Source organism: Leptopilina heterotoma, unplaced genomic scaffold (genome assembly GCF_015476425.1).
Source record: "Leptopilina heterotoma isolate Lh14 unplaced genomic scaffold, ASM1547642v1 Lhet_132, whole genome shotgun sequence".
Lineage (NCBI taxonomy): Eukaryota > Metazoa > Arthropoda > Insecta > Hymenoptera > Figitidae > Leptopilina > Leptopilina heterotoma.
Genome location: NW_025110851.1, coordinates 316,157 through 341,203, shown reverse-complemented (window position 1 = coordinate 341,203; position 25,047 = coordinate 316,157). Strand labels below are relative to the sequence as shown.

Below are 25,047 nucleotides of genomic sequence, written 5' to 3'. Positions count from 1 at the left end.
CATTCAAGATTTCTCTAAGTTTATCCTTAGGTATACATGTGAGAATGTCGTCAACATAACGAAAAAAGAAAAGAGGTTCAAAACATAAAATTTCCAAGCAATCTTGTTCGAGATCAATCATAACGAGATCCGCAAATAGTCCTTATATGGGTGACCCCATAGGAGTTCCGTAAGTTTGTTTGTAAAATTTCCCATTAAATTGGAAAAAGGTGTTATTAAAAAGGAACCGTATTATATTCTGAAGTTCGTCCAACGTGATATCAATTTTTTTAGAAATAGATGAGTATCTTCTTTCAATGCTTTGTAACACTAGATTACATGAAACATTTGTGAAAAGAGATTTTACATCTAAACTAATTAAGACCGTGGATTGGTTGTCTTAGTTACGGCGTAGTTTATTTTGTCGTTCGTTCTTTTGCGACGAAGCAATATTTTTCTTCTCCATTGCAGTACATTTAAGCAAGGAAAATAATTGTCAAGTAAGTTTTTTCTTACATAAAAAATATCGCTAAACACGAATATTGTGTTAGATTTTTGATATTTTTTATTTTGAAAAAAATATCATCACCAACATAAAACATATGCTTGAGGGCACGATAGGTCAGCTGTCTGGGGGCAATGTAGGTCACTATTTTGAATAAAAGAAAGTAAACTTGAATCATTTTTACAGGAAAATGGTGCGTAATTATAAGCGTCAAACGCAAAAACGAAGTAAAGACGACATAAAGAACGCAATTGCTGCTGTTCGAGATGACTGGTCCATCTAATGTTCGTCAAGAGGCTGATCCATCGTATGCCGATCAAGAGCCCGGTCGATTGAATCTAGACCAATTAATTTCAATTGAAGACATTCGACCATTTCCCAAAGCTCCACTGCGCAAACAATCGAATCGAGGCCGGAAGAGACGTACTGCTTTAACGGATTCATTGATGCTGGAGTCTTTAAGAGCTGAGCAAGCAGCTACAATTAAAAAAAATTAGCCGCCGAAGACAGAAAAAAATCAGCAGCTGAAAGAAGAGAAGAAAGGAAGGCAGAAAAACGTCAGAAGCACAAACAATCCGAAGAAAATGCACCAAAGCGCAAGCGTGGTCGTCCTAAAGCTACGCAAGCACCGAAGACACCGAAGAAGTCATTCGCAAGTACAAAACCAGACGTAACCGTTGAAAATGGATGTCCTTTATTTTTTGTTGTTATGTATTAATTCCAGTATTCATATTCTCGAAATAAATTTTTAAGCGTTAGTTTCCTAAAGTTGTACATGGTTTTTTTTAAATCTCAAAAAAAATACCTTTGCTTTATTGAATCTAACTTGAAAAATATTTAAACAAACCTAAAGTCAGTATGGCCAAAGTGTAGCGAGATAAATTACCTTTCCAATGCGTGGTTATATGTCAAAATCAGTGCAGGCACATTATCGTACGAACGCTCTAAAAAAACCGACCTATCTCACCCCACTCTACTCTACTAAGTATATTTTTTTGTTATATAAGTCCAAGAATTTGGTTTGTTGAGGTGAATTCAAAATATTTTCTTTTCAAATGCCACGTGAGTGAAATTCTGGACTTTATAAAATTTGAATGAAGTGGATTAAAAACCAAATTTTCTATTGAACTCAATCGTGTTTAATAATTTAATTTAATTATCTTTAAATAACTTAACTTTAAAGTCAAAGTAATGTGAAAACTGTAATATTCCCCAAATTTCAATTTCCTAATTTTCAAAACAACGAAATTCTTATCATCGAAACTTCATTTCGCATAATTTTCAAAATTTCATTCAACTTAATTTTTAATTTATCGAATTATTCTTTATCCTAATATTCAAATAGTCGACTTGTTTTTTAATATAATTTTTAATATGTCGACAAATTCTTAGACATAAATTTTGTTTTTGCGAATGACTATTTTTCATAATTATTAATCCTCCGAATTACCATTTGACATAATTTTCAAACCTTCGAAATATTATATTACATAAATTTCATTTATCGAAATTTTATTTGTCATAATGTTTATCTACTCGAATTATCAAGTGACATACCAGTCATCTGATCTCATACTCGAACTTGAAATATCTCGATGTAGGGAAACAGCCTCATTGCAACAATATTTTTCTGCATGTATGAAGAGGTGTGAATGTACCATTATATAATCGTGAATTTTGATTATTATAAGCCTATATTCTATGCCTTCTTTTCCTCTAAAAATATTCAGGAGTTACGTTTACCCTTTACATACTGTATATGTTAAACTTTTATTATCCAAATCCATCCTCGTGACTGCAAATATGTCTTCATCAGAAAAAGAGAACGAGAAATACTTTTTATATGTGAGATTCTACACAAGTAAAACGTTTTGCATTTGTTAATGTGTGCGATGTTAAAAACTTTGAAAAGAATTTTAAAGAGAAGTTCTTTTTGGTGAAAGCTAACGATGGTAAATTTTATCGTGCCCAAATATTATTCATAGGAAGTGAGAATAATTATTTTCATTTATTTATTTATACGTATATTATGTAGTAAGAAAAACTACCATGTCAATCATAGGAAAACATGCATTCTGCATGAGTATGTCTCACTCCCACTCATTTACTTATTTAATAACATAAGTTCCTAGGGCTAAGGAGCCCTCTAAGGAACAATACATAGTACATGGCTGAGTAGAAAGTTATATAAATTAAAAACTCAATCAATCATCCATTTATCGCTCCAATTAACAATACTTTATGTATGCCAAAAAAAGCTTTTTCTAGTAAAGAAAAGAAAAAATTAAAATAATATATTACCAATAAGTTACGTCTAATATTTTACTATTATTGTGAAATAACAATTGGAAAAATATCTTCTTCAATATTAATTGTGTTGGTACATTTCTAACTTCAATGGATAATTTATTCCACAACCTACACTGCAAAAAGAAGTATCTTAATTTAAGATGTTTTGGTAGTCATTTCTAAGATGTTTTGGTAGACACTTTTTAGTTACTTGAAACATCTTAATTTAAGATGTTAAAAGTATCTTCGTTCACATTTTCTGTATATTTTTGGGGTAAAAAGTTTTGAGGTTAACTATGGGCTCTTATGGAAAACACTTTATGTATCTTAGTTTTTAGTAACTTACACTTATGGCGCATCTTACGATTCTCAAGTAACTTATCGCTAAACACCTTATTGCAACAGAAACATCTTAATTTAAGATACTTCAAAGAACTTACAAAAGTATCTTACTTTTCTAAGATGGAAGAAATATCTTCATCACTGCTAAAACGTATAAAGCATCTTAAATATCAGTAAGATGCTTTAGAAAACATCTTATTTTAAGATGTAAGATACCATTTTTCCATCTTACATCTTATTTTAAGATATCAAAAAAAAGACACCTATTTTTGCAGTGAATCACTTCTAACAATGAACAATGCTATGACTGACATGAAAGCTTTTCTTACTATATATGTTCAACACATTTTATAATTGTAATTTTTTGTTTCTTTTTAGGGTTCCGTACCCGGTAGGAACCCTATTAAAACTGTTACGGAAAATGACCATGTACCCCCCCTAGCGCTCACAGTTTTTCATCTAGGGAGCTAAAAATTAGTTCAACGTATGTATTTTCACGCGTACACGGAGAGAAAAAACAAGGCTTTTCCCCATGAAAAAATACACATTTAACGCGTGAAAATTATCACATTAAAAATGCAGGACGCTCACGGGTTTTCCCGGTGAGATTCTTGCAACGAGCTAAGGCCAATAGGGGCTAAGGCATGGCCTAACCGCTAAACGCAAGAAATTCATCGGGAAATCCGGTGAAACTCCTACCTGAAAAAGGCATGAATTGAAGTCACAGGGAAAAGCCTTGTTTTTTCTCTCCGTGTAGATGACACGAAAAATATAGCGAACGTGATTGGAGTTGATCTTCATAGAATTTTCCGCGAAAAACATCAAATTTTGGCCGATTTTCGCAAAAAAAAGGCATGTACCCCCCCCCTTGCGCTCACAGTTTTTTACCTAGAAAGTTGAAAATTGGAATTCTTGGCCTATTGGACTGCAGTTTTGCTTATTTTATGTAGTTTCGTGTGTAAATTTCCGGAAAAATATAACGCACATGATTAGATTTGATCTTCAAATTTTTTTCAGCGGAAAACAAAGTTTTTATAAATTTTTGTCAAAAAGCGCGTATTTCACCCTAGCGCTCACAGTTTTTTACCTAAAGAGCTGAAAATTGGTACACTTATGTAATTTCACGTGTAGATTACATGAAAAATATAGTGGAAATGAATAGAATTGATCTTCATTGCGTTTTGAGCTGAAACCTAAATTTTTTTTCAATTTTTGATAATAATTATACCTATGCTAGTTCTCTCAATTCTTAGTCTAGTGGACTGGCGTTGGGCATTTTTTATTTATTTTCACGTGTAGATTACAGAAAAAATACAAAAAAAGTTATTAGAGTTCATCTTCATATTTTTTTGCGAAAAACTAGAAATTTTTTTTAATTTAGAAAAAAAAGTGTGTATCCTCCCCTTGGTTTTCACAATTCTTTGGCTATTGGACTGCAGTTTTGCTTATTTTATGTAGTTTCGTGTGTAGGTTTCAGAAAAAATACACGGAACATGATTGGATTTTATCTTCATATTTTTTTCAGCGAAAAACTCCAAGTTTTTAAAAATTTCGGCAAAAAAGCGTGTTTTTTACCCTAGCGCCCACAGTTTTTTATCTGAAGAGATGAAAAGTTGTTATTTATTTATTTTCACCTGTAGATTACAGAAAAAATACAGCGAAACATATTGTAGTTGATCTTTATATTTTTTTCAGCAAAAAAGTAGAAGTTTTAAACGAGGGTACGGAACCCTCGGTGTTAGTACGAGTTCTACTCGCACTTGTCCGGTGTTTTTAAAAATTGTAAAATATTGTCCTGTAATTAAAGAATCATTTTGGTTCTAAAATTGTTTCTAAGACTTTCTTATAACGTATTATATTTCCTCCAAATGTTTAAAAACGTATCTAAAACATTATTTGTCTAACATAAAACGTTCTAATGACGTCATAGAAATGTTTGTCTATACTGAGAGGTTATTTTAAACATAATCTTTAAATGATAAAATTCTTCATAATACAAATAAATTTTTTTTAAATTTGAGAAAAATTATAATATTCTTTTTAATGTTTAAAGTTACTTGTTTTGATTAATTATTTTTAAACATTAAAATATTTGGATTAAAGAATAAAAAAAATTTCATTCTTAATTTTTTTACAGATTAGTGATTTCATTATTTTTTGTGAATTATGGATTTCACTGACGAATATGAGAATTTTGTTGAAAGAAATTACACTTCTTCTATTACTAGGACTGAAGAAACTAATCAATGTTAGGTAAGAATAAACAAAAATGCTTTTTTTAATTTAGTAAAACCATAAAACATGTTTTGAAATATTATACTTATATTAATCTGTAAAGTATATGTATTTAAAACTGCGAATTCTCGTTAACAGGAATAAATAATAAATCAAACGCGTCTAAATATTTCTATTTAAATCATTTCAAAAATGTAATTTAACTTTTTATCTATTTTAAATTATTGTTTTTGTGTATTTTTTACAATTTTATATTATTACTATTTAAAAATGAAATTTGAAAAAATAGAAATTAAAATATGACACGAGGAAATAAAAGAAATTTGTAAATTAAATTTTGCGGCCACCCTTAATTAATAAATTTAAATTTTATTTTTTTAAAGAAGTAAAATATTGTTTATTTTAATAAAAATTGGAATATTAATACGTGACATTGGTCAACAGGATTAATATTATGCAGATGAAGATTTTCTACAAAAAAGATCAGAGGATGTAACTGATGAACTCTGCATAAATCTGTTTTACAGAAAACTGTTGCCCTTTGCAGTGTAATAAAACAATAACAAAGGAAATCGCTTTAGAACAGAGGTATATATTAATTATTGTTACTATTTAATTTATTTATATAATTAATTTTTTCTTGATGATAAAAAATTTTTTTAACGCAACAGGTTGTTATTAATCATAAAAAAATATTAATTCGACAGGTTATGCTTTATGGAACTAACGAAAGAAATTCAAGATCTCGTAATTTGTTCACATCTTGAACTTCATCAACACTTTTCTTCGCTAAAAAATTCGTACAAGGATAGAGAAGTAAAAGAAACTGCAAATGTCGAAAATAATAATAGGGGAGATTTGGCTAAACCCGCTCACAGGGTAAACCCGCTCACTAGGGATTTTACGCTATGAACTCAACTTAAGATAGAGATATTGGTACTGTGAATAGTACTTAACATTCAACTTATATGAGCGTACCTATTTTCACCCATAAAATTGTTTCCAAATGCACAAATTTTTCACACTGTTGGATTTTTCTACAATTTGGTACCTAGGGGTTTTTGGGGTTGCTGATTACGAATCTGAGGTCAGATTAAAAAAATTTAAAATGGCGGATCCAATATGTCGGATGAATTTTTAAAAAATAGTTTGATTGTAATGAAACTTGGTATCTAAGGGTTTTTGAGGTCGCTGATTACGAATCTGAGGTCAGATTTAGAAAATTCAAAATGGCGGATCCAATAGGGCGAATAAGTTTTTTAAAAATACAGAAGATCAGAGCCAATATGGCCGACAGATTTATATATTTTTTAGATTTTTTATAGATATATTTGTATTTTACGAGTCCTTTATAAACTACGTCTCTGTTATATGTAACAATGTGCATTTTTTAGACTTCCTAAGTTGAGTAGTACTACAAAATGATGTTTTATGAATATAACAATTTAACAAATATTTAAACAAATAATTATAAATGTTGATTAACTCCTTGCACAAAAGACTTAGAAACATTCTTTTTCCAAATTTTTAACAAGATCAGTATTATTGTAAGATTCATGTTTGCTAATTGGAAAATGGGTGGTATATTATTCAGCGTACTTAATTGCAAAATTAGACAAAATTGCATGCTTCTAGATGTTTTTTGTAAAAAGTTAGTAAATAACAACATTATTTGTTTAAACAATTAAAGAATCGTTAAATTTATGAAAAATATTCATGTAATATTACTCAGCTTAGTTAATTGCAAAATTAGAAAAAAGCTGCAAGTTTCTAGATATTTTTTGTAAAAAGTTAGAACATAACAACAATTATTTGTTTAAACAATTAAAGAATTATGAAATTTATAAAATATTCTTATATTGCCATTTTGAATTTTTTTAATCTGACCTTAGATTCGTAATCAGCGACCTCAAAAACCCTCGATTACAAAGAGTGACGCTAAATTTAGCCCACTTTTCGGACGGCGAATTTTTCAATCAAACATATTCTAATATGCGCCGTATAAAGGGATATTACTTTCATAACCATTTTGAGTGGAGCATATTCTTTGTTTTTTGGACATATTGTTAAAATGGGGGTTTAGAGGGGTTAAAAGGGGTTAAAATACCAAAAATTAAATATGCTAAGATTCGCTGGAAACGGGTTACTCGGGGGTTTTCGCGGTCGCTGATTACCAATCCAATGTCAGTTTTTGAAAATTCAAAATGGCGGATCCAATATGGCGGAAGACTTTTTCTAAAATTGCTCAGATTCGCTTGAAATTAATTACTTAGGAGTTTTCGGGGTCGCTGATTACAAATCCAATATCAGTTTTTCAGAATTCAAAATGGCGAATCCAATATGGCGGACGACTTTTTTAAAAATTACATCTTATTGCTTGAAACTTATTATTCAGGGGTTTTCGGTATCTCTGATTACGAATCCGATGTCAGTTTTTGATAATTTAAAATGGCAATAAGATGTGATTTTTAAAAAAGTCGTCCGCCATATTAGATCCGCCATTTTGAATTTTGAAAAACTGACATTGGATTCGTAATCAGCGGGCCCGAAAACCACCGAGTAAAATATTGTAAGGTTGTAGTAAGTTTACTAAATAAGGTAAATCTTTACAAAATAATTTATAGGGGAGAGTCTCCAGTTGTGAGACACCTCCAGTTGTGAGACAGTCAATTTTTTTTAACATGCAATATTAAAAAGCCGATTGGTTTATATAAAAACATTTCTTTTTATATGAGCCAACTTTTTCGTGTACGCCGAAGCGGATATATAAACTGTTTTTGTTAAATACCAACAATGTGTGTGATAATCTACTAAAAAGCGTTTTTTCAATAAGTGCAAAGTACTTTTTTTCCAAGTTAATTAATTGGAAAAGGTAAATGTAATCCATTTTCTTTTAGTGTTTTCCTTATATTTTGTGATGCAATATTGCATTGTTCCAATCTACGGTTGAAAATAATTTAATTTTCCTTTTTCAAAATAGCGCTAATTTCTGGGTGTAAGACACAGCATATCACCAGTTGTGAGACGGTGTCAACACCCATCTGGGCAGCATAAAAAATACGCATTTGCAGGCATACTATTTAAATGTTGTTTTGATTTTTTTTAGTATTTTTGGGCATGTCAAGTGGAATAAAGTCAATTGATTCAGAAGAAATCAATTTTAATGCTCTTGTTGAAGCTATTAAATTGTGTTTATTTTATAGTCATATTTTGGCGAATAAATATTATTATTTAGTATATAATAATATATATTATTAATATATTTAATTATTTCTACTAAACATAACGTTTTATGTCAAACTTATTAAATTTTAGCAATTTTTAATGAGTGTCTCACAACTGGAGACATTTTTTTTTGAAAAAAGCGATGTGCTCGGAAAATGTATCGTGAAATTTTTTGAGTGATACATATCCATACGTTTTTGGGGTCTCTCGTGGTGACGTCACACAACAAAAAAATAACCAAAACATGCCCATGTTTAATAAATAACAAGTCAAGTCAAGTCAAGTCAAGTCAAGTCAAGTCAAGTCAAGTCAAGTCAAGTCAAGTCAAGTCAAGTCAAGTCAAGTCAAGTCAAGTCAAGTCAAGTCAAGTCAAGTCAAGTCAAGTCAAGTCAAGTCAAGTCAAGTCAAGTCAAATCAAGTCAAGTCAAGTCAAGTCAAGTCAAGTTTTATTAACATTAACTATTGAATACCCTGTTCAATAATTATGAAAAAATCAAGAAAAAAGGAGAAAATGTTAGTCAAAGACAGGGGAATTTTTTTTTAAGCTATAAAAAATGTTGAATCTAACAAGACTGGAATTGTTTTTAATTTGTCATTATTATCAGATATTAATTTAGTTTTTTATATGTCAATTATTAGTTTATCTCTTCCAAGAAAACAGAAATAAGATTTGTAAAAAAAGAAACATTTTTTATATTTCTTTTAAATATCTTATTTATATTCTACAAATTGTCCAACGTTAAAATTATGCGATTACGAATACTTTGTAATAATTGTTACAATTAATTATTTTTAATTTACATTAGAACAAATAATTTTAAATTCATATTTTCGTATATTTTATTATTGATTCTTTTAACTTTTTCTTTTAGAAATGTCTGAAAACTCTCAAAATTTTATACAGAATATTATTAATATCATAAAGAGTGTAATGTAACCGTTTTATTTAAACATTCGTAATATACGCATTTTAAAAAATGATTCTCTACTTATATAGCTTATTAATATAAAATTTTTTATATTTCTTATTTAATAGTTATTAATGTTTTAGAATAAGACTGTTATGTTACAAAAGTTTCGATTTTGAAAGTGGGTCTTTTTAATGCATACGTACATACATGCAATTTCAGTTAGGCCTCTTAGGAGTCAAGGAATATTATTCTACTATTTTAATAATAAAGACATGCTATTTATTGATCACGTACCCCATACACTATGGGAATACGTCACACTGAATAACATGTCTTTAATATTTTGTTAGTCTTAACCATATAAATATTTTTAGTTATTCGAATTTTAATATTGATAATTCTTTTAATGCTCAAACAAATTATTTTGTGAACTTGTCGGACTGTGAGATTCCTGATGAAGTTACAAATGTAATTTCATTAGGCAATAATTTTTAATTTGATAACAATAAGATTGATTTAAGCACGTCAATTGAATATGTAAAGTCTGTTGAAGGTTTTATCAAGTCTTATGACTTAAATGATGAAATCTCAAATGTAATTAGAAATAAGTTAATTAAAGGTTTACGTTCATATGAAAGTGATAATTTACGACATATTAATATTAGAGACAGAGTTTTTTCGAAAAAACTAAATAATTCAAAAATGTTTCTTATGAATCATAATAATATCTTAATTACAAGCGCTGACAAGGGAAATGTCACGGCATTAAATAAAACTGAGTACACTAAAAAACTCGAAACACTTCTTTCAGACAAAAAAACATAAAATTATAAAACGTGACCCACTTCCTGCTTTAAAAAACAAAACTTACAAAATTTTGAAGAATTTAAATAATAATGGTTTTCTTTATAGAAAATTTAGAGATATAGAACTTACACAAACTAACACAAATATCTCTAAAATTTATGGTCTACCAAAAATTCATAACGTTAATAATCCATTAAGACCAGTCGTCTCTACTATTGGTTTACCAACATATTTTTTATTTAAACAGTTATTTATTTTATTAAATAATTCTATACCTAAATCAAAATCATATATGGGGCAAAATTCCTCAACTGTCCAGGTCAAAAAATGAATTTTCTCTAAACTTTGCTAAAATGTTACTATTATTAGTAGAAGTGTAAATATAATTTTTTTTTTGAATTTGATAAAATATTTCTTGAGTTATGGAGTTTCAAAATTTTGATTTTTTTGAAAATATCTTTTTTTCAATTTAATATATTCATAAGTAAAATTTATCAAATTTAAAGTATGAATAGTGATTTTTAAAGGGGGTTTCACGGGCTATAAGCTGGTAATGAAAAAAAGTTGTTTTCTTTCAATTTGACCTTGAAATTCAAGGTCAAATTCTTAATTTCAATATATCTCAAAATCGATGTTTTTTATTTTTTTCCAACCTGTCCCAATCGAAGGCTTACCTTTTTTTCTATGAGCCATGTATAAATCAGAGTGGGACCATGTGAATTTTTGAGGAAAATAATAATTTATCATTATTTTACATAGAAAATGATGATTTATAATTAATTTCTTCAAAAATTTCCATGGTCCTACTCTGATTTTTACATGGCTCATAGGAAAAAAGGTAAGCTTTCGATTGGGACAGGTAAGAAAAAAATAAAAAACATCGATTTTGAGATATATTGAAATAAGGAATTTGACCTTGAATTTCAAGGTCAAATTGAAAGAAAACAATTTTTTTTATCACCAGCTTATAGCCCGTGCAAACCCCTTTAAAAATCACTATTCATACTTTAAATTTTATTAATTTTACTTATCAATATATTAAATTGAAAAAAAGATATTTTCAAAAAAATCAAAATTTTGAAACTCCATAACTCAAGAAATATTTTATCAATTTCAAAAAAAATTTATATTTACACTTCTATCAATAATAGTAACATTTTAGCAAAGTTTAGAGAAAATTCATTTTTTGACCTGGACAGTTGAGGAATTTTGCCCCATATACGCAACAGTGATGACTTCATTAACAAGATTAAACCTTTTACCATTCCAGATGATCATATCTTAATTAGTTTGGATGTATCTTCTTTGTTTACTAACGTCGGTTCAATACATGTACGTGATTCTCATCAAACGTTTTTCTATAATTTCCCAAAGTTGGAATATTACTTTGGATGATCTACTTGATTCATGTCAATTTCTTTTTGATAATACTTTTTTTAAATTTAATGATAAATATTATCAACAAATATACGGGACTCCCATGGGCTCATCTATTTCAGGATTGATCTCGGATATTGTTATGGATGACCTTGAGACATCCTGTATTTCAAAACTTTCTTTTTAGCCATTTTTTTATAGATATGTTGATGACATAATTACGTGCATACCGAAGACAAAAATTGACGAGATGATAAATATTTTTAATAATTATGACGAAAGACTAAAATTTACCTTTGAAATTAAAAACAATAGTTGTAATTATTTTTTAGATGTTCATATTATTAATGATAAAGGTACTATTACTACTGACTGGTATAGAAAACCTACTTTTTCTGGACATACTATTAATTATTTTTTAAAACATCCTTTCTCTCAAAAGATCGCTATAGTATACAATTTAATCGATAGAGCGATAAAACTTTCTGATAAGAAATTTCACTCCAAAAACATCGGGTTTGTAAAAGAAATTTTAATCAAGAATAATTACCCCTACGATTTTATTGATAAATACGTCACTAAGCGTATCTGTTTTATAAGTTCTAATTCTAATAAAAAAATCAGTAATAACAATATAATATACAAAATGTTTCCCAAAGTCTTTTTGCCTTATGTTCCAAACTTGTATGAGAACACTTCAGAGTTTCTAAAAAATTATAATATTTTAACAATTCCTACTGATAATAAAAATATGAGTCATAACCTCGTCAAAAAAGCCAAAGACAAAAATAAAAAATCGGAAAATATTAACACAGTTTATAAAATTAATTGTGGTAATTGTTCTACTTCTTATGTTTGTCAGTCAAAAAGAATGGTGGGGGTACGTATTAAAGAACATAAAAATTCTAGAACTAAGGTAATTGCTGATCACACTGACAAGTTTAATCACAATTTTGACTGGAATAATTTTTTAATACTTGACAAAGAGACTAATTATAACAAGCGTTTAATATCTGAAATGATCTACATTAATTTGCAAAATAACTCTGTTAACAAAAAAGATGATACACAAAATCTCAGTAACTATTATATTCACTTTCTCAATGAAAAGAAACACGTGTAAATCTTTATCTGCTTTAAATTACCTTGATATTTCACTTGTTCTATTTTTGTTTACTGGTGGGTCAGTCACCTCATTTTTATCGATTTTACTTATTTTGCGTATTTTGAATTAGTGTCTAATCGTTCTCGCTTGGACGAAGACGTTCGTCCAATATAAGAAAATGTGTGACTTATATAATTTTTAAATTTTCTCACGGTAATATTTGTAATTTATTTTCTTTTTGAAAATTCTTTTTTGTAAAAATGTTTATAATTTATATAAAATTTGTTTAATAAATTGTAGTTTCTGAAGAAGAAAGCCGTGCTGTTGAAACGTTAAAAAAGAAATTGTCTTTTTTGTTTTTGAAATCCTGACTTGGAGTGATCGACTATCTCATCGTTTTTAAATTTAAATATTTATTAAAAACATGATGTAAAGTAAAATTAGTTATACTAGGTGTTTAATCTTTTTAACCCATTAACTCCTTAGCAGTGTAGTCAAAATAAGCTGTTCGTGCCACAAATGTGCAAAAAAAAAATTTTTTAAATCTATCTATATATATAAAATCAGACTTTTGTCTGTACATTGCTCAGAACATTAAATTTCACACATAATTATTCGTTTTGAGTATCAAGGATTCCAAATATGACGGGTTCCACGTCAAGTGCCCCAGGTCAAAAATTTACATGGAATATTTAAAAAATTTGTAGTTTCTTTAAAACAAAACGAAAATACGTTTTCTATTTTGGGTTTTTCTGCTGTTTTTCAACACTTTCTAATGGTGTAAACAAATGTAGAGAAAAAAAATTTTTTGACCTTGAAAAATTAAATTAAAAAATAAAATTTCATTTTTTTATCAAATGGCCAGTTTTTATTTTTTTAAAAAAAATTTTATCATAAAGGTGAGGTTTTTTCCTAAAAAAATTTATAGGTCAAAACGTGGGAAAAGAACTTTTAACTGGTCAAAATAAACATTTGCTTCTGCAGTGCACCGACCCGCAGTGGAATTTTTTTTACAATTTACTATTAAAAAATGTCTACACCTTACAATTTTTAACTGATTTGAGTGTTCTTTGTCTTAAATTAAAGGGGAATAAATCCTTAAGACATCCTTCGAGGACAATTTTGGGGATTTTAATTATTTATCTTTTTTTTGTAATCAAAGTTAACAAATTAATACACTTTTTTAAAAAAAGAACGTTTATTTTCTTATTCCGTTGCTGCACTTGATCTAAATCAATTCAAATTCATCCAATATGACCACCAGATAATTACTAAAGCATAAAATAATTTATTCCAATTGTTATAAACAATATACAGCCCAACAACGCGCAGGGGCGGTGGATTGCAGAAGTAAATGTTTATTTTGACCAGTTAAAAGTTCTTGTCCCACGTTTTGACCTATACATTTTTTTTTGGAAAAAACCTTACCTTTATGATAAAATTTTTTTTTTCAAATACAAACTGTCCATTTGATAAAAAAATGAAATTTTATTTTTTAATTTAATTTTTCAAGGTCAAAAAATTTTTTTCTTTACATTTGTTTACACCATTAGAAAGTGTTGAAAAACAGCAGAAAAATCCAAAATAGAAAACGTATTTTCGTTTTGTTTTAAAGAAACTACAAATTTTTCAAATATTCCATGTAAGACCAAAAATTTAAACATTGACCCCCTCCAGTTTTTATATTTGTTTAAATAAATTAATAATATTTGATATTTTTTATTGTGTCTAATAGGACTACTGTTTATGCAAACTTTTTACCTGATCCCAAACATTTCAAATTTGGACCTGGGTCACTTGACGTGGAACCCGTCATATAGCAATAAAAAATTTCGTGTATGTATATATGGATGTATGTATGTTTGTATGTATGTATGTTTGTATGTATGTATGTCTCAGAATATTTGTTCGCGCATCACCTAAAAACGGCTAAACCGTTTGAAACAAAATTTGGCAGAATGTTAGACCTTGGGCCAAGGAAGGTTTATAAATTTACAGATTTAATAAATATTAATTAGAACGGAAGATATGCAATTTTTCAAAAAATTGAAAAATCAAAAATTTTCAATTTTACATTTTTTTTAAAAATGCTTTCAAACTTTCTATAATTGAGTAAAGCATGTTATTTAGTCACATTTAAGAATAGTTTTGCCAAAAAAATGTCCTATAACTAAGATGTAAGTATAAAAATATTTTCAAAAATTTCAAAAAATCTTAATTTTTCAAATTTTACATTTTGTAATGAATTGCTTTTAAACTCTGTATAATTGAGTATAACATGTTGTTTCGTCACATTTTAGCATAATTTTGTACAAACAAATCCTATGACTAAGATATAAGTATAAAAATATTTTCGATATAAAAAAATTGAAAAAATTATAATGGTTATTAATTACTATCAAGCTTAATTCAGTAGTATTTTTGGGGTCTCTGATTAAGATTTTGTCATCAAAATAATGCAATTCATAATTATTCATCCAATTCATTCATTATTCTTTAATTGAAACTTAATTTCTAAAGATATTTTGAGCAATGTAAAGACAAAAGTTAAACAGGGGGTCTATGTTTGTCTAAAAAAATTCCCGGCGTTGTCCAAATTTTACGCGGTTTATTTTTTTTAAACAAATTTAAATTTACTTGATTTTAAGTTTTAGCCATATAAATAAATCTGCAGATGGCTACAAAAATTGACTTATTCTATGAAAATACTCTTTTTTAAGTAAATATGTTATATACCAGTACCAGTCTTTGACGGGTTTTAGTTTCTACTAAAATACATTTGACAGAGTGTCTACCAATTGCGCGGGAAAACCGCGATAAATAGCTGGGAATTTTCTCACCAAATTAAAAAAGTTTTATTATATTAATTTGTTTTTAAAAACTGCTTTTTCCTTTAATTTTTATTGATGTAATATTTATGTAAACAGACCCGAGTCAAAATTTAAGCCCTACTTTCAGCCTAAACATATAGATTTTATTTAGGTTTTAGTAGTCGTAAGGTAGGATCTAATTGCGACACAATTATTTGGAAATAGACTCTACTTTGACTCCAAAAGCTGGTGTAAATTTAGGATTAATTTTTAATATCTACATTAATTGTAGTACTACAAACGCATAAAGTACTACAAGTTGACAAATACTGTTCCTGAATAACAAATTTGATAGAAAACAGTCTGTCACTGATTTAAATAGTAATATTTTCCTAACGAAATAGTTAATGTTAACTTATTTAGTTTTCCACAGTAAAAATTATTTTCCGGTAAACACCCTTTCAAATGTATTAGCAGAAACTAAAACCCGTCGAAGACGGGTCCGACAGCTAGTTACTTGATATTATTATATTTTATGTTTTCGGGGTCGCTGAATCCGAATATTTGATCAAAATTTAAAAATTCAAAGAGGCGGCTCCAAAATGGCGGCTCAAAAAATTTTAAAAGTTTCCGTATTTGACTAAAAATACTCACTTGGAGGTTTTTGGGGTCACTGATTTCGAATATTTGGTTAAAATTTAAAAATTCAAAAAGGCGGCTTCAAAATGGCGGCTTTAAAAATTTAAAAGTTTCCTGATTTGACTAAAAATGCTCACTTGGGGGGTTTTTGGGGTCGGTGATTTCGAATATCTGGTTGAAATTTTAAAATTCAAAATGGCGGCTTCAAAATGGCGACGGAAAAAATTTTAAAGTTTTCGGATTTGGCTAGAAATGAGCAGTTGGGGGTTTTTGGAGACACTGAATTATAATATTGGGTTAAAATTTTATAATTTGAAATGGCGACTTTAAGATGTTAACTAAAATTTTGAAAGTTTACGAATGTGGTTATAAATAGTTATTTGAGTCTTTTGAGATTTATATTTTTATATATATGACGGGTTCCACGTCAAGTGACCCAGGTCCAAATTTTAAATGTTTGGGATCGGGTTAAAAGTTTGCGCAAACAGTAGTCCTATTCGATACAATTAAAAATACCAAATATTATTAATTTATTTAAACAATAATATAATAATAATAAATAATATAATATAATATAATATAATATAATATATATATATATATATATATATATATTATATTATATTATTTTTTTTTATTTTTTTATATAAAAACTGGAGGGGGTAAAAGTTTAAATTTTTGGTCTAACATGGAATATTTGAAAAATTTGTAGTTTCTTTAAAACAAAACAAAAATACATTTTCTATTTTGGATTTTTCTGCTGTTTTTCAACACTTTCTAATGGTGTAAACAAATGTAGAGAAAAAAAAATTTTGACCTTGAAAAATTAAATTAAAAAATAAAATTCCATTTTTTCATCAAATGGACAGTTTTTCTTTTTTGAAAAAAAATTTTATCATAAAGGTGAGGTTTTTTCCTAAAAAAATGTATAGGTCAAAACGTGGGACAAGAACTTTTAACTGGTCAAAATAAACATTTACTTCTGCAATCCACCGCCCCTGCGCGTTGTTTTGCTGTATATTGTTTATAACAATTAAAATAAATTATTTTATGCTTTATTAATTATCTGGTGGTCATATTGGATAAATTTGAATTGATTTAGATCAAGTGCAGCAACGGAATAAGAAAATAAACGTTCTTTTTTTAAAAAAGTGTATTAATTTGTTAACTTTGATTACAAAAAAAAGATAAATAATTAAAATCCCCAAAATTGTCCTCGAAGGATGTCTTAAGGATTTATTCCCCTTTAATTTAAGACAAAGAACACTCAAATCAGTTAAAAATTGTAAGCTATAGACATTTTTTAATAGGAAATTGTAAAAAAAATTCCACTGTGGGCCGGTCCAGTGCAGTTGTAAATGCTTAATTTGACCAGTTAAAAGTTCTTGTCCCACGTTTTGACCTATACATTTGTTTAGGAAAAAACCTCACTTTTATGATAAAATTGTTAAAAAAAATAAAAACTGCCCATTTGATAAAAAAATGAAATTTTATTTTTTAATTTAATTTTTTAAGTTCAAACAATTTTTTTTCTCTACATTTGTTCACACTATTAGAAAGTATTGAAAAACAGCAGCAAAACCCAAAATTGAAAACGTATTTTCGTTTTGTTTTAAAGAAACTACAAATTTTTCAAATATTCCATGTAAATTTTTGACCTGGGTCACTTGACGTGGAACCCGTCATATATATAATATATTTTACATGTATAATATTTTTATATTTATATATATTTACACAAACTATTCAAAACACCGCTCTTAGTCGAATCCGGAGTCACGAACTATTTAATTTAATTACTATTATTAAATTTTTTAATATAGATGCCCGGAATGAGCATTTTCAGCCAAATTCGTAAACTTAAAAAAATTTTTAGTCGCCATTTTAAAGCCGCCATTTTGAATTAAAAAATTTTAACCAAATATTCGAATTCAGCGACCCCAAAAACCCCCAAGTAAACATTTTTAGTCAAATCCGTAAACTTTTAAATTTTTTTGGTCGTCATTTTGGAGCCGCCATTTTGAATTTTAAATTTGACTAAATATTTGTATTTAAAGACATCAAAAACCCCCGAATGAGCATATTCAGCCAAATTCGTAAACTTAAAAAAATTTTGGTCGCCATTATGAAGCCGCTATTTTGAATTTAAAATTTTTAATAGCGGATTTGGATTCAGCGACCCCGAAAACCCCCGAGTAGACATTTTTAGCAAGATTCGTTAACTTTTATATATATATTTTTTCGATGCCGCTATAGCGGTCATACACACGGAGAGAAAAATCAATCGTTTATAGCATGAATGCTTTGTATTTTAAAAGTATGAAATGTTAGTATACTATGACTGCAAGAAAGTATACTGCGATTGCAAGAATCCTATGCTTTTTCGGTATTAGACCCTTGCAACTGGCTATTAGGCCACGCCCAGAGCCTGGGCCGACCAATCACATTGCAGAAAACTTTTACCGAAATCGCATAGGTTTCTTGCAATCGTAGTATGAAGAACTTCATGCTAAAAAGCCCAGATATTTCTCTCCGTGCACACTGGGGGCACATATTATTTTGTCCTCTAAAGACGTCAAACACTGTGAAGGGGTTAAGGACCAGACGGACGAAAAATTTTAATTGACTTTGAGGACCTCGTTTTTTATTAAAATGCATATAGAAAAATTGGCACATACCATTTTTAATGTAAAATTTACTCCTCTTTCAGATTCTGCTGTTAAAATTTGTTTATACTCAATTGTTAAAAAGTTATAAACAATTTTTCCAAAAATACACGATTTTTCAAGAAAAAAATTTCATTTTAGGCGTATTTTCACCTGCAAAAAGTAGATAGATACCGTCAACAGGGGTAATTATGGGACATCAGAGGTAAATATGGAACGCGTTATTCTTGTTTACGTAAAATTTTTGTGGTAAATTATTTTAATTTGGTTCTTGTTGTAAATAATAGTTTAATATATTGCCTACAAATTTACTGAGATGTTTTTATTTTTATTGTCATTGGCAACGAGAAAATAATTATTAAACATCGAAAAAGTGGAAAGGTTATTTCACAAAAGTGTAAAAATCTAATTTCTTCGAATTAAATTCGCGTTTAGTTTACTATTATTGTCTATTATTATTTTACTGTGCAGTACTAAATAAAGTTTTCTTAATATACAGAAAAAGAAAATTTGTTATACTTGCTTTTATAATTAATTATAATAATTTGTTCTATAATTCCCTTAAATGCGAGGCAATTATGGAGCAATATTTATGTTTAAATAACTCCGTCAAAAAATTTTTTTTTGTAAATGGAACTTGAAGGAAATCTTTAGAAGAATGTTCATAGTATATATGAATAGCTAATAAAATTTTTTTGTACACTTTAGATTTTTAGTGAAGAAGAAACTCAAAAAATCGCGTTTTTTTGTTCCATAATTACCCCTATTAACTGTACTCTCAAAAGCTCAAAATATCGCGTCCATGACCCTTAGCTACAAAACCCTAAAGCGACTAATTTTTTTTTCATAATGTCGGACGCTAATATGGCGGCTGAAACTAAAAAATGACTTACATATGAAACATAGTGCTCAAACTTTTTCAAGTCACTGAAATCGCCTGAAACTCTTTACTCGGGGGTTCTTGGGGTCGCTGATTGCGAATATGATGTCAGTTTTCAAAAATTCAAAATGACGGATCGAATATGGCGGATGATTTTATTAAAAATTAATTAGATTCACCTGAAACTCTCTACTCGGGGATTCTTGGGCTCGCTGATTACGAATATGATGTCAGTTTTTAAAAATTCAAAAAGGTGGATCCAATATGGCGGACGAGTTTTGTTAAAATTAATTGGATTCACCTGAAAATATCTATTTGGAGGTTGTTTGGGGCCACTGATTACGAATATATTGTCAGTTTTCGAAAATTTAAAATGACGGACCCAATCTGGCGGGCGCAAATTTAAAAACTCTTTGAATTTGCTCAAAACTCGTCACTCGGGGGTTTTCGGCGTCGCTGATTACGATTATAATGTCAGTTTCCAAATCAGCGACCTTAAAAACCCCCAAGTAAGAAGTTTCAGGGTAATAGGATTATTTATAAACGTCATCCGCGATATTGGATCCGCCATCTTGAATTTTAAAAAACTGACATAAGATTTGTAATCAGTGATCTTTAAAACCCAGAAGTAAACAGTTTCAGGTCAATCGGGATAATTTTTAAAAAATTCTGTCATATTGAAACTGTTATTTTAAATTTTAAGGAACTAACACCGAATTTGTAATCAGTGACCCCAAAAACCCCTGAGTGACGAGTTTTTATCAAATTCGACATTTTAACACTTGAAGCGAACACATACACGGAGAGAAAAAACAAGGCTTTTCCCCATGAAAGAATATGCATTTAACACGTGAAAATTATCACAGTAAAAAGGCAGGACGCTCACGGTTTTTTCCGGTGAGATTCTTGCCAATAAGGGCTAAGGCATGGCCTATCCGCTAAATTCAAGAAAATCATCGGGAAATCGGATGAAACTGCTACCTGAAAAAGGCATTCATTGAAGTCACGGGGAAAAGCCTTGTTTTTTCTCTCTGTGTGCGAATCCATCCTTAAACCGCACACTGGGTGTGCGATACACCCGGGGACTTTACTGTGTTTTCTTCAAGCTGTAATAGGATATTATCTTTTATAAAAATTATCTTATGTAGCTCAGTACATGCATTTTAAAGAAAAATAGGTTTTATAATGATTAATTTAATATTAATAACTACAAAAAAAATTCTTAAACTACTGAAATTACCGTAATAAATGTGTTTGTCTTAAATGTAAAAAACGCCACCATACATTACTACACTCTACACAGCCATTGCTCAGTACTGAAACTAAGTTTCTTAATTCAGCTGATGTCCAAAAATCTGAATCTACAAATAATAAAAAACAAGATTCTAGTTCAGTAACATGACATAAAACTAGAGATTTATCAGAGAATATCAACGATGTTACTTTACAATACACAAGTAGTAATTTAGTTCTGTTAGCTACCGCTACTGTCTATGTTAGTACACTTAATAGTTGTCAAAAACTAATAATTCATGCTTTATTAGATCAAGGTTCTGAAGCTACATTCATTTCGGAAAATGTAGTTCAATTACTTCACGCCAAAACACAACATGTCTTGATAAGAGTTAATGGAGTCGATAATGTTTTTATCGGTAATGTAAAAGCTAGGGTAAATTTGACTTTAAGTTCAAAAAATAACTCAAAGAATTCAATTGAAATTTTTGCTTTAGTGTTAACAAGACTTAATAATCACACTTAGGATGGTTAATATCAGGACCTACAAAGTCACTATATCCTATATCGGCCCCTCGAACTGTAGCTCATCAAAAAATAGAGATTTCAGATCTTCAACAAGATCTTCAACGATTTTGGGAAGTTGAGGAATGTTTTGAGAAAGTAAGTTTAACACCTGAGGAGAAAAATGGTGAGAAATATTTTAGTCAAACCCATTCTCGAACTTCTGAAGGCCGTTATATTGTGCGACAAGTGTTTAAAGATAAAGATAATCAAACTTTAGGATCATCCTTACCGAAATCTCTTTCCATGTTAATACGATCAGACAGACGTTTAGAAACATTGCCTTCACTTCAATCAGATTATTATAATTTTTTAGCTGAATATAAAAGATTAGGTCACATAGTTGAGATAAGACCCGATTTAAATGGCAAAGAAAACCGTGTATATTTGCCTCATCATCTGATAATACTTCTAACGGTGTCGCATTGAATGACCTCTTATCAGCTGGTCCTAAACTTTACACAGAAATTTCATCGATTATTCTACGCTGGCGAAATTATCGTTTTGTGATGAGAGCAGATATCTGTAAAATGTTTCGCCAAATCTTGATTGACCCCCGAGACAAAACTTTCAAAATATTGTGTGTCGTTTGGTACCAGGCGAGGAGATAAAACATTTTAAATTGCTTACCGTTACGTATGGCACAAAATCAGCTCCTTATTTAGCAAATCGTGTGATAAAACAATTAGCGGCGGATGAAGGAGACGATTTTCCAGAAGCTAAACTTGTATTGGAAAACAATTTTAACGTTGATGACGGTTTATTTGGTGGAAATAATTTAAAGAAAACTCTAGACCTGAAAAACGACTTATGCAAACTTTTAGCGCGCGGAGGTTTTACATTATACAAGTTCTCCTCAAATACGCCAAAATTGTTAGATGATCAAACGGATATAGAACAAAGTAAAAATCTTGATATAACAGAAACGGAAAATAATAGTTCAGTACTTGGCTTGATTTGGAATTCGAAAGATGACGAATTTAGGTTTACTGTCAAAATACAATCATATACCGTAATAACTAAACGATTAGTTTTATCCATAATCTCGAAGCTCTTTGACCCTTTAGGTTTAGTAGCTCCCATTATAATTGTCGCTAAAATGTTAATGCAAGACTTGTGGTTACAGAAGCTCGATTGGGATTCAGAGCTGCCCCAGAAATTTAGAGAGAAATGGGATTCATATTTTCACAAACTAAAATCTATAGACGCGATTCAAATACCACGATGGACGGGTCACAAAGAGGGAAGTAAAATTGAAGTTCACGGTTTCGCAGATGCATCATCACGTGCTTATGCCGGAGTAGTTTATATTCGTATTTTAAATCCAAATGAATCCCCTCGACTGACTATTCTACAAGCGAAAACTAAAGTTGCACCTATAAAAATCATTACTATCCCAAGACTGGAATTGTGTGGAATTGTTTTGCTTAAAAAGTTACTTAAAAGGGTTGTAGATGATCTCAGACTAGATCTGGTTCAGCTATATGGGTGGACAGATTCAACAATCGCGCTTTCGTGGTTAGCTAAACATCCTTCAAGATGGAAGACTTTTGTAGCTAACCGAGTTCAAACAGTTCACACGTTACTTCCTTCGGTAAATTGGAGACACGTCCCTACAGCTGACAACCCAGCAGATTGTGCCTAAATTAACCCTTCCGAATTGCAGGATAACGAACTTTGGTGGCAGGGACCAAGTTGGTTAAGAGAACCGGAAATCTTTTGGCCTTCAAGTCCTGTTAAAGAACATGTAATGAGCAATGAATTACGAAAACCAAAAGTTTACTTGAACGTAACAGAAAGTAGGCTAGATTTAGCGAAGGAATTAATCGAAAAATATAGTACTTGGCCAAAACTTATAAAAATCGTTACCCTTTGCTTTAGATTTATTAAAAAATTAATTGCGCGAATTAAAGGAGATTCTTCTTACTTAAATAGTAGTTCATGCGACGTGAAAGAAATGCGTGAAAGTAAACAATTTTTAATTCGTACCATTCAAAATCAGTATTACTGTCGGGAAATTCAAGATCTCAAAGGAGGACGTCAAGTTAAAAGTTCAAGTACAATAAAATCTCTTAATCCGTTTTTGGATCAAGATGGCGTACTTAGAGTGTCTGGTCGCTTAAATAACGCACCGATAGAATATGATGCTCAACATCCTATTATCCTACCAAAACATAGACTAAGTGAACTGTTAGCTAGACAAGCACATTTAAGATGTTTACACCACGGCCCTCAGCTAACTCTTTATGTATTGCGACAGAACTTTTTAATAATTGGTGGTAGGAACTTGATTCGAAAATTAATTCACGGTTGTGTAACTTGTGTACGGCAAAAGGCGAAAACATCTACTCAATTAATGTCGGATTTACCAACTCCTAGAGTAACAATCTCTAATCCTTTCACACATTGTGGACTAGACTATGCTGGTCCTATATCAGTAAAATTAGGAAAGGGTCGAGGTTATCAATCGCAAAAAGGATACATAGCTTTATTTGTTTGTTTAGATACGCGTGCAATCCATTTAGAGTTAGTTAGTGATAACACAACACAAAGTTTTCTAGGTGCATTAAATAGATTCGTTTCCAGACGTGGTTTACCCAATGATTTGTATAGCGACAATGGAAAAAACTTTAAAGGTCCAGATAAAGAATTACAGCGATCTTTTAAAAAGATTTGTAGAGATCCAACTCTGGAAGGTTACCTTTCAAAAAATGAGATTGTTTGGCACTTTATACCTCCGTATGCTCCACTTCGGAGGGCTTTAGGAAGCAGGGGTTAAAAGTGTCAAACACCATTTTCGAAGAATCGTAGGCGGATTAACATTTACTTTTGAAGAGTTAACGACGATACTAAGTCAGATAGAAGCATGTCTTAATTCAAGACCAATAGCGCCTTTCACGGATAATCCAGATGATTTTTCATACCTCAAACCAGGACATCTGTTGATTGGCCGTTCATTGTTAGCCGTACTATCTCCTACAGTCCTCTCTCTAAACGAAAATAGACTTACTCGTTGGCAATTAGTACAACGAGTAACTGAACAACTATGGAAACGTTGGTCGATTGAATACTTACAAGGATTGCAGAAAAAAAATAAATGGACAAAAACCAACCTGAATATTTCTCCAAATGATATGGTAATAGTTAAAAACGCTAATCTTCCAAAATGTGAATGGGATCTTGGGCGAGTTTTAAAAACTCACCCTGGAAAAGACGGCCTCGTTCGAGTTGTCTCAGTCAAGATTTCCTCAGGAGTATATCAAAGACCAATTACACAATTATGTCAACTTCCAATGAAAAAGGATTTCAATCATTGAAAATTAAGTTTTTTTTTGTTTTTTTGTTTTGTTTTGTTGAATTTAATTCGAAAAGAAAATTGTTTATATGTATATATGTTTAAACTTTTGATGCTTTGGAGAATTTTTAAATTCTAATACTGCTTTGATTTCGCTCTTTAAGACAGAGCAAGGCGGGCGGTAT

General features: G+C 29.8%; 1 protein-coding gene across 1 annotated transcript; it reads left to right on the top strand.

Moving 5' to 3' along the window:
- Nucleotides 1–750: 750 nt before the first annotated feature.
- On the top strand, nt 751–24,346 carry LOC122513069. The gene is made up of 6 exons (XM_043629304.1): nt 751–907; nt 982–1,140; nt 21,315–21,422; nt 21,530–21,934; nt 22,221–23,161; nt 23,234–24,346. Exons 1-6 carry the CDS (start codon nt 751–753, stop codon nt 24,344–24,346), a joined length of 2,883 nt encoding a protein of 960 aa, XP_043485239.1.
- The last annotated feature ends 701 nt before the right edge of the window (nt 24,347–25,047 follow it).